The sequence below is a fragment of the Colletotrichum abscissum genome (genome assembly GCF_030869225.1).
Source record: "Colletotrichum abscissum strain IMI 504890 chromosome Unknown Scaffold_9.1, whole genome shotgun sequence".
Taxonomy (NCBI): Eukaryota; Fungi; Ascomycota; class Sordariomycetes; order Glomerellales; family Glomerellaceae; genus Colletotrichum; species Colletotrichum abscissum.
In genome coordinates, this window is record NW_026850536.1 from 729,023 (window position 1) to 739,355 (window position 10,333).

Sequence of the window (10,333 nt, forward strand, 5' to 3'; positions counted from 1 at the left end):
CTACCCACCCGAGTATATTGCGAGGCCTCAGACAACTATAAGACTTCCTACCTCTAATCATAACTCCTACAACTCTTCTCGCTAGTCAGGATTCGCAGAAAACTCCCAATACGAAATAGACCATAATCGCTTCGCCACCCATTTGAACTCAAAATGAGTTATGCAAACGGCACGCTTTGGCCAGGTGGTTCAACCCAAGTTTCGTCCAGTCCGATCCCAATATCCAGGGGATCTCGCCGACGGAATATTCCAGATTGTCGGGACTCGAGACCGCCGCAGAGTGGTCTGTGCAAGGATGATATGAGGAGGTCAATCTACTACAGAGTACAACTCATATGGGGCAGATCCGAAACTCTGAGATTCTTCTTAGCACCTTATCCACTTGGCATACTTCCCACTACATCCGTACAGATCTAAGCAATACGAGGACGGATACTCGCTTCATACGTTTGCGGTGGGCCGCAAGCTGGGCCATGGCTCAGTTGTAATTACCCTCTCTACATTGCGACCTACTCGTTCTCGGCTTCGAGTCATGAATGTAAACGGAGCTAAACGAAACCTTAAGCTAGTAGGTCTTACGGATAAGTGACACTGCATCGGGAGGGATGGGAAAGAACGTAGCGTACGGGGAAGCGTAAACACCGAGCTTGCGATTACGAGAGACTTGTACCAATTACAAGCTATTCACATTGCTTCAGGCAGATGTATTTCAGGGGTATATAACTCATCGTCATGTCTCACCCTCAGAGGATGTATCCGTACCACCAGCCAACAGCTCATAGCCCTTGCTTCACATCAACTCAGCAACTTCAATTGAAAACGCAAGATACTACATCCCTTCAGCTCGAAGTAGTCCTCTCTGAAACCCCAACCATATCTCCCTTCAGACCATAACCTCAAGAACAACCCAAAATGAAGTTCACCCTCCTCCTCACCGTGGCCTCATCCCTGGCCATCGCCAGTGCCAAAACCTGCCAATGGACCCGGAAATCATGCAGTCCCAACGGCGGCCAAATCTCCATGCAAGCCTGGATCGACCACTCCCGCGAACTCTGCACGCGGATCGGCGGTTCCCCTCAAGGCATCTACAGCGACCAGGTCGTCTGTGATGCTCCAGGCACCTTTGTGCCGAGACGTCTCCCGGCGACGTTTGATGGCAAGAGTTATCAGTGCTGCATTTCTTGCCCTGGAGATGAGAGGGGGAGCTGTTAAAGAGGGAGAGCGGCTGAGAGGCTTTCAAATTTGGAACGGATTCAAGCATTGTACACGGAGCCACCAGAGCACAGACTTGCATAAGAATTGGATCTGAAGATACCTGCCTGACTACTTATAAGCCCGGTCCAGCGGCGTCTGGTCATTATAGTGATTTACTGGGAGTGATTACTGGCGAAGGCATAGCCGTCTTCTCATGGCGACCCGCCCGCCCGCCCACCGCCACTTTGCTCACAACCTTTCAGATATGTAGCTGGTGGTGCGGCTAGACGTCATAAAGGGGTGCCTTTTCCAGCAAAAGCTCTACGCGTATCATGGAGTACTATTACTTTATCAATTTCAAGCGATACGTATATGTTAGTACATACTACATAAAGGGAATCATATGTAGAGATATATTTATAAACGGTGAGCTTTTTTACGCACATAATGCATAAAATACAACACAACTAAATAGAGCCCTCCATCCCTTGCGGCCCTACACCCCAGACATCCTCGTTAAGTAGCCCGCGCCAATGATCTAGAAGGCGTTCCAGGTGGTGAGGGCGGATCTGGTCGCCGCCAAATGGCTCGTATCCATGCTGGAAGAGCTCGGCGACGCTGCCTGCCTCGACGAAATACCCCTCGCTCTTGCTTGCGCCAGCTACAAACTCCTCGTTTCGAACTCTTCGTAGAGACCGGCGGGGACTCGGGATAGATTCGAGTGACTTAGAAGTGGGCTGAGCGACCCAGTGATATCAGCCTCGAGTCCCCTTTGCGCGACAGGAAAGAGGCAGATTGAGGGGATATCCAGCAGCCCCGGTCGCTGCTGCTGTGCGAAGCGCTGCAATGCTTTGGACTCGGCTGCGTCTACGGGGGGTACGTGACCCATTCATGATACGTCGGCTCTCGAAGGGTTGTCTGCTGTTACCATCAAGTCGTCGATATTGGGGAGTCGCAGTCCGCCCATGGCGATATGAATCGGGCCGAAGTTATTGTCCGCGGTGCTCCTGTATTTGATGAGGATGAAAAACGTTGCAATAAACTAGGTTTCTCCATTCTGATGTACTCCCGTATTCCCCTCCATCAAGTCTGGAGGTGTGATGACATCTCGGTAGGGTGGTAGGTAACCCCCTCCTTGTATGCCAAAGATGGCTACGTACCATCAGCCTCCTACCCGATTGGGAGACAAGCTCTGCCGTGTGTGGGCTAAGATTGGCCGGCCGGAGGCGGGAGGCCCGTGCTCACCGGGGACGACTCCGGGATGGGTTTGACGGAGACGGGGGCTTCAACATTTGCCAGGATCGGGATGCTGGAGTGTATGCCACACGGAAGGCTGTCTAAACAGAGAATTGCCCATATTGCGTCCCGTGTCCGCCATCTTCTGCTCTTTTTTACGTGCGGCAGATCCTTGGTCGCTAGATTTTCAATGCCAGAAGAGACGGGAACTTTCGACACATGCTTATCGGTGAATACCCAGCCATCATTTGAAGAACTTCCCCGAGAGGAGAGGAACAATTGCTCGACAAACCTTCATTTGAACACCTAGGACGTGCTGAAGCTGCCCTGCAAGTTAAATCTGTCACCAGCAGCTTCGTAGAGCAGTGGCGTGGCTCATCAGCGCTCATTAGCAGTACGGCCCACGTTGATTCATACCTCAGCATGGCTTAAGCTATATTGAACCCTCAAAGCTATTGTTACAAACATCACCGACTACTTCTGGCACCTTCATCCGGCTCTCCAATCCCATGATGTCTGTGCGTCCAGCATTCGTTCAACAGCATCAATCTCTGCACGCAGCCCAAGCTTTCAAGGTGATCGGGAGGCCCGCGAGCAACATGGAACTTGCGCGTCAGCTTTCTCATACGAAACAGACGGGGCGAATAAAGGCGTTCGTCTACATGAAACTTTGTCGGAAGCCGAGTCATGTGCAGCCGTGCCGTTCACGCGTGGGCTTGGTGACTATTCCGAGCTAAAGATTCCACCGCATAGACCATTTCTAAGGGGGCTGTCGTGAGCCTATATGAGTTTCTCCATTTTGGCAGTCGATTTAGGATTGGCTTGGTGTTCATCTTGCCTCAGTGACTGCGTGAGTTTGCCGCTGGACGTCGGCTGGGGGTCCAATACGGAGGAGGTTCATCCCATCATCCATCTTGAAGTCAAAGTCTCTCTTGCAAGAATGAACAAAGTTCTCAAAGTACAAGCAAGTAAATACCACAAAATTTAAATCCAAATCAGATTATGGACAAACGGAATTCCGAGGTTTCGGAAACCCCTAGCTCCTGGCCCGTTGAAGCAGATCCCACTCCAAATACCCAGCCGAGTCGACAGCCCTATGACTCGCATCCCACCCCCCAGCCACAACGCGCAAGCGGCCACCAAGGCCACGATAATGCCTCTGCGCCCCCAAACATACCATAATAAAGCTTCATGGTACAGTACCGTAAGTATTCAACAGGGAAAACTCTAAATTGCGAGCAGAAGTTTCAATCTAAATCCACCATGTGGGATACCGAACGGCACACGTTCATCAAGGAATTTGATGCCGATCAGGCCGTGCAGTAATAATGACTTGACGGGGAAAAGAGACAAGTGGGGAGTCGTTGAAGGAATACATTAAGACGGACGACAACCGCGTCTTTATTTTCCGAGTTTCCTTCTTCATCTTCTTTACTCAACTATACCCTCCTGCAGCTGTTCATCATTCCATCCTCACAATCAAAACCGAACGAAACAAACATGCATTTCCAATCTCTCTTCGTCTTCGCAGCCGCCATCCTCGTGGGCCAGGCCGCGGCCCAGTCCCCAACAGTCAGTAGCCAGTGCACCCAGGCACCGAGCTGTACCAAGGACAACGTCGGCGTAGCGTGCAAAGTCACCTGCGAGGATTCAGTAAGTACAACCCGACCTTTACCAGATCAATGGCAAAGCCTCAGGCCTTTCGCATGGGCTGATCTCTCCTGTACACAGCCTGGCGGCACTCGCGTCACCTCGGGATTGTGCAAAAAGAGCCCTTTCGGATTCAGCTGCACTCCCTAAGAATGCCCATGTATACATGTACCTTGGACTTTTGACAACTACCTTATGGGGGTATAGTCACGGTGCGACGACTTTGATTTCCTTGAACGAACTTTTGCATCATATTTGGGGGGGGACGACAGCATATTGGGTGGCACGGTCAGCTAGCTTGAAAGAGCGGTTGAATCCAACGACTCATGCAGGACTGGAAAGGCACTCTTCAATAGTACCGAAGGATGAACAAGCGGCCAGGGATGACAGGATGGCGTTGCTGGAATTTACTTCTTTCTGTAAACGATACCTCCTCAATCGCCCGGCGCTACAATAGACATTCTTCACAACCAACCATAACGGTTTGGGTCTCACAATAAGTTCATCTCACAACAACGAGTGCTCGTATACTGAGTGGCTAGATCATCTGAAATCCGTCTCGTGATTCAAGGTGCCACGAGTAACAATGAAGTGCGCGACAACTTCAGACAGCCAGCGGGATAACTTTATTCACAGTCTATTAACACACCACAAGTCAGCCTTCCCGAAGCAACTTCCGCATTGCGGGTACTCCGTAGACTGCAAAGAATGGGAAGAATGGGAAAACAGAGTCAAGAGGAAAAAACAAAGGGAGAGTCCAACGCCACACCTTCTCAGTCTTCGCTATTCAAAAGCGCCAAACTCTCGAGACTATGAAAATGCCTGTCAAATCCTGCATCAATACTCGCGATCAAGGCGGTTGGTACCTCGACGACAAACGATCCGCCAAGGCGACGAGCCGACAACCATGCTTGAGTCGAGTAGAACGCGCTCAAGACTGAGCTAATGACGGACAAGCTAAGAAGACGAGTGTAAAAGAGCTAACAAATGGCCGTAAAACAAACTTCGCCGTCTGGAAGGCCTCAACGCCCGGGAGGGCACTATATAGATAAGGTAATGGACGGTCCAAGGATTCTTCCCTACAATATTTCAGCCCAATACTGTCACAAAACAATTGAAGACGTCATTGTTGCTGTCTAGCGCGCGGTTGCTCTGTATTCTCCAGTGAATACTTTCGTACTACCGACTGGCAAGCAACTGTATTTTCGACAACTACGTAGTTGTGGGGATATGCATATCTGTGATTGAAGGGAAACTCTAGCTCCTCCAAAAAGCCGATGGCCCAACCAATGCGAGAGTACCAATTCGTGGAAGTCATTGTCTCTCAGTTCAGGAGATGGCCACACTTACATGTAGTTATAGACGTTTGACACACATTGAATCACGATTCCGAACTCCCATGCCGTTATACAGAGGCAGAAAGGCACTTTGAAAGATCCATATTTGTTTATGATCAAATTGTACACTATATACAAGAATGGCACATGACAAAAAAACACCAGAAGTTACCCAAGCAGTGCCCATGATTTCCTGTTCCGATGTAATTTGTTTTTTTCCCACTCGCAAAAAAGAACACCATTGAACCCGGCCGTGATGTATGTGTTGTCACCAAACCCCAAAAGTTTTTTCCACCCCCTAGTTGAAGATAAATGATGCAAGCGAGGTGCATGTTGCAAAAAAAGAGCAAGACTCGTCGAAGAAAAAAGCGAAGCGAAGCGAAGGAAGTTTTTGAATCCACTGATGGAAGAAGGGGGTTTCTTTCATGTCGTCGTCATGATCACGTTCTAATGTTGTTTTGATGTCGTGATGTAGTTTGATGGAGAGGTTGGTGTGGGTCAGGAAGAAACTAAGCTTGCTTGCTTTAGTTGCTCTTCGTCAGGCTGCGGGCCTCGAGGCAGAGACCGAACTTGGTCTGGCAACCGCAAGAGGGTCTGCACTGCAGAATCTTGCTGCCGCACTTGCCGGCGGCGGAGCAGCAGGAGCCGAAGGTGCTGCCCTCGCAGGTGAAGCCGGTGCTGCCACCACAGGTACCGTCGGTGGAGGGGACAAGGGCGCCAGAGGCGGGAGCAGAGGCGGAAGGAGCGGCCGGGGCGGCAACGGAGGTGGAAGCCGGAACGGGGGCGGCCGAGGTCACGGGGGCGACAGTGGCAGCGGGCGCGCTGGTAGCGATAGGGTCCTCGGCGGCGTACTCAGCCGTAGGAGTAGCGGCGGGAGCAGAGGAAGAGGCGGCAACAGCGGTCTTGGAGGGGGTGGCGGAGGCGACGGCAGCGGCGGCGGTGTTGGCGGAGCCACCGAGGAGGTTCAGGTTGACGGCAGCGGGGATGGCGCCGGGGGCGGCGACGGTCTTGGCGGTCATCTCGATGGTGGGAGGGCCCTGCCAGTTGCCGGCCGTGCACTGGGCAGAGATGCCCTTGCACATGTTGTCGTTCCAGACGTAGCAGTTGGCGGCGCCGGTCGGAGGAGCGGAGTCGAAGCACACGTTGCCCTGGGCGTAGCAGGCGTCGACAGCGGCCCAGCAGCCGGTCTGGGTGGTGTAGGCTTCGGGAGCCTTACCGCACCAGTTGGCGTTCTTGATCAGGCAGTCAGAGGGAACGCCGCCCTCGAAGGAGGTGGACTTTGCGCTGGCGGAAGCGGTGCCGACGGGGCTGTAGGGCTCGGGGCCGGGGATGGGGTAGGGGTACTGCGGGTTGTCGTAGAGGTTGAAGTTGTTGCCGGCCTCGGAGCCGTCAATGTAGCCGGGGATGTTGACGGAGTACTGGGAGGGGATCTCGAGAGCGCCGGAGGGGCCATCGGAGACATGGATCTGGGCGCAGCCGACGTAGTACTGGGGGTCGTGAAGGCTGACGGCCTGGTGGAGGGCGAGGATCTCGGTGCGGACGAGGTAGTAACCAGCGGGAAGGCCAGAGGGGAGCTCGACGGTCAAAAGACCCTTGTTGGCGATGAGCTTGTCGGTGCACCACTGCTGAGTGGACTCATCGTAGCCCTCGTCCCAGATCTTGAACCAGTTGGGGCCAGCGGCGGCGGTGGTCATGTCGTCAACCTTCTTGACGTAGACCGAGCAGGGACCCCTGTGGGAAGGGTCGATGGAGCCCTCGGCACGGGCATCGGGCCACTGGCGGAACTCGAAGGTGAGCTTGGAGTTGCCGGGGGCAGCGCAGGTGTAAGCGGCAGCGATCTGGCCGTCCTTGCCTGTGGGTGATGTCAGTAAATATGAATATCAAAGTGAGCAGCGCCCAAGCTTGTTGTTCCTGGACGGAGGCATGGTAGTAGCTTACCGCAAGCCATGTCGTCGCTAGTCAGACCGGCAACGGGGGAGGTGGCGGTGTCTCCCTCCTTGGGCATACGGATGCAGGTAGCATCACCCTGGGACTCGCCGTTGATGTACAGCTTGGACATGAGGGTGTGGGCGTTGGCAGCGGCAGCCATGGCCAGGGCAGTGGTGAAGAACTTCATTTTGATGGGTTGAAAGTTGGGTATCCTGAGATGAGATGTTGCGTTTTTTGTGCAAGAAAGAACGTCGAGGTCCGAAAAAGATGGGTTTCTGTGTACAGCTGAGAGCAGGCCTGCTGAAGAAAGTCGAAATCGAAGATATCGAATGAAGGACTGAAATGTAGTTGGTGGTTTTGTTGCTTTGGTGTAAGCGCTTGGCTTTGCCTTGTTCAAGGAGTGGAACTGTTCAACAGTGACTTCGTGCTGGACGAGAGAGACTGAAGGAGCAAACGAACTGACGAAGAGTTGTTTGGCTCTGGTGGGTATAATGAATGTAAAGTTCGTTCAAGAAAGAGGACGAACAAGAAGGGAGTGTGGTATCAGCGGCCAGCTGTGTACAGAACGCGATGGGGGTCAAGAAACAAAAAGAGGGAGCGGCCCGATATTGAGGGCACCGAGATGGATTTATATCAACCAACCAACGGTCCATAACCCCAGCGGTCCATGACAGGGCGAGCCGCGAGAGAGGGTCGGGCTACTGCGTAGCAAGGAGGGAGGGCGGCAGCGGTTTGCACAGTTGCACTACGGATGCTCCATAGTGCCCTTGACCCTCTCCGAGGCTCCGTCATCCTGTTGGAAGAAGCACTAGCTGGGGGCGGAAGCGAATAGTGGCACTCTTGTTCAGCAAGAAGCTCAACCGCTTTGCACGCCCCCCCTTTAGACGTGCAGCTCCGCTCCTGCAAGGCCATAGACACCCCTGGTTTGGTTGCTTTCTCCATCTCTCATCTCGGGCGGCCTGGTACCTTGCAGTTGGCAACGGGCTGTGGACTGTGGGCGGTACCAGTAGCAACGGGCAGCAAGTTGGCTGTTGGCAACCACCCCCACTCGCCTTGTCCACTACTTCAGTGTCCGTTTTACAGAGAGTTTTGTGACTTCTGTCTTTCTCGTCACCTTACTATCTGTGCCTCTTCCGCGCCGCCAAGTTGCCCCCAGTTCCCGTCTTGCAGGTTACATTGGGTGGTGCGCTAGCGCGGTCATTCTGCCGAAAAAGGCATGCTTCAAGACAAATTGCCGCCGCTGGGTTGGTGGAGTTCCCACAGGACAGCCGGAAAGTATACGGGATCTGCCTTGGAGGATTGCCTCTGTTCAGTCTCTTTCTGCCTGCCTAAGCTAGCCATGGGGTGTCAGATCATGGTGCCGGGGGCGAGGGGGCGAGGGGGCACAGCAGCGAGATACCGTGAAGAGAGAGAGACAGATACGGGTGTGCGTGTGTGTGGTGGTGAGATGATTCTGCCCGAGAGGAGCGAAGTGTGAATAGCGAGAGAGAGAAGAAAAAACAGTCTGACCAACAGAAAAGAAGCCTGGGCCCTTGCCAAGAGAAAAACCACTGACAAACAGAGAGGAAGTTCATATTGCAGGGACTCGTGGCGTGCGTTAGTGGGGACAACGGAGATGGGAAGATGAAACAGAAGTGGGCGGCGCTACTGGGGGCACTTGGGGGTACGTATCGCTGGTATCTCACTTCCTTCCCATCTTGCCATCCATCCCATCTTGCCATCCATCCCATCGTCCCTTCCATGGATTTCATCCCATCCTTCCAATCCATGATCCATCCCTCTTGCCCTCGTCGTCCGGACCCGCCCCGCCCTAATGGCTACGTACCTAGCCGTGGTGACTGTCTAGTTCCATTGCCGTCGCCTTCGGGGAATTACTGCGTAGGATTTTCCAAGGCACAGAGAGCAAACAAGACCAAGTGATCGACCAAGAGCCGAACAACGAATTAGACGCGCGGTGTTATCATACCATACCACAGGATCAGAGAGGCATTTCTCTCAGCCCTGGGTCCGTGGTTTGCGGGACCGAATGGATAGCCGCGTCCACTTCTCTCTCCTCCCCGAGTGCCCGAGTCCCCCGACAACGCGCACAGTCTGGACTCTAGGGACTTGCAACGCCCCTTCTGGAGTCTGCCCACTGAATACCAGGACCGGATCATCGTCATGGAAGGAGGAAGAAGCCCGGTAGCTGCAGTTGGAGCCAGGCATTGTCACGCTAGAATCTCCCACCAAACGATGTACTGTGCTGATACGGATACGTGTGTGTACACAAATGCCTCTGACCTCAGCAGAGAGCGAGCAATGGAAACGCGCAGAGCCGAAAGTTCAGACGCCGTTTTAAGATTCGTCGATCTCCCCTGGCACTAAACCATTTCGGCCCATCTCGAAAAGCCGAATAGGTGCAGATTCGCGTGTGACGCGCGGGGTTCAGGAGAAGGAGGGGGGATTTACTCGAGTCAATACGGATACCGTCAATCAACTCCCGCGAGTGTGACTACAGGAGATAACCGTACCTCACTGTGATACCTCAGAGGCGAACCGGAACGTAAAATCTAGGGGCACCCAGGGGCTCGGGAGGGAGGCTGTCATCAGCTAGATAACTCGCACTTCAGCTTTTAAACTCGTGTTTAGTTCCGCCTCCGCCGCCACAAGTTCGGCCGTTTGACCAAGACACCAACGACACTTTGTCTCGAAAAGGTGAAGAAGGCAGGCTGGGCTGGGCTGGGCCGGCTAGCTTGCCCGTCTTTCTGATGTCTATCGCCCGAGAGGTTTCGCTTGGCTGCGTCGATTGATCGTCTCGTTGACTGATTGGCGCAAGGGGTAGCGGGAACAATTTGGAGAAGGGGGTTGGAAAGTGCTTGTGTTAACACGGAAGGGGGAAAGAAGAAACAATCTTGTCACTTGAGATCTTAGTCTGAAAAAGAATCGAAAAAATGAGACGAACCGTGATTGAGGCGAGACAAGTCAATCAACTCCTGACTTGCCTCCTG

At 53.3% G+C, this 10,333-nt stretch overlaps 4 protein-coding genes across 4 annotated transcripts; 2 read left to right on the forward strand and 2 right to left on the reverse strand.

Annotated features, from left to right (window-relative positions):
• Positions 1 to 912: 912 nt before the first annotated feature.
• CABS01_04736 (uncharacterized protein) lies at positions 913 to 1,212 on the forward strand (the record flags this gene model as incomplete). The annotated part of the gene is made up of 1 exon (XM_060538106.1): positions 913 to 1,212. One exon carries the CDS (start codon positions 913 to 915, stop codon positions 1,210 to 1,212), a length of 300 nt encoding a protein of 99 aa, XP_060389768.1.
• A 449-nt stretch (positions 1,213 to 1,661) lies between these two features.
• CABS01_04737 (uncharacterized protein) lies at positions 1,662 to 2,083 on the reverse strand (the record flags this gene model as incomplete). Its single annotated transcript, XM_060538107.1, has 2 exons — positions 1,662 to 1,878; positions 1,941 to 2,083. The coding sequence occupies 2 exons, from the start codon at positions 2,081 to 2,083 to the stop codon at positions 1,662 to 1,664; spliced, it is 360 nt and encodes a 119-aa protein (XP_060389769.1).
• Positions 2,084 to 3,930: 1,847 nt separating this feature from the next.
• On the forward strand, positions 3,931 to 4,230 carry CABS01_04738 (uncharacterized protein; the record flags this gene model as incomplete). Its single annotated transcript, XM_060538108.1, has 2 exons — positions 3,931 to 4,083; positions 4,162 to 4,230. 2 exons carry the CDS (start codon positions 3,931 to 3,933, stop codon positions 4,228 to 4,230), a joined length of 222 nt encoding a protein of 73 aa, XP_060389770.1.
• A 1,711-nt stretch (positions 4,231 to 5,941) lies between these two features.
• Positions 5,942 to 7,533, reverse strand: CABS01_04739 (endoglucanase B; the record flags this gene model as incomplete). The annotated part of the gene is made up of 2 exons (XM_060538109.1): positions 5,942 to 7,269; positions 7,356 to 7,533. The coding sequence occupies 2 exons, from the start codon at positions 7,531 to 7,533 to the stop codon at positions 5,942 to 5,944; spliced, it is 1,506 nt and encodes a 501-aa protein (XP_060389771.1).
• Between the last annotated feature and the right edge of the window lie 2,800 nt (positions 7,534 to 10,333).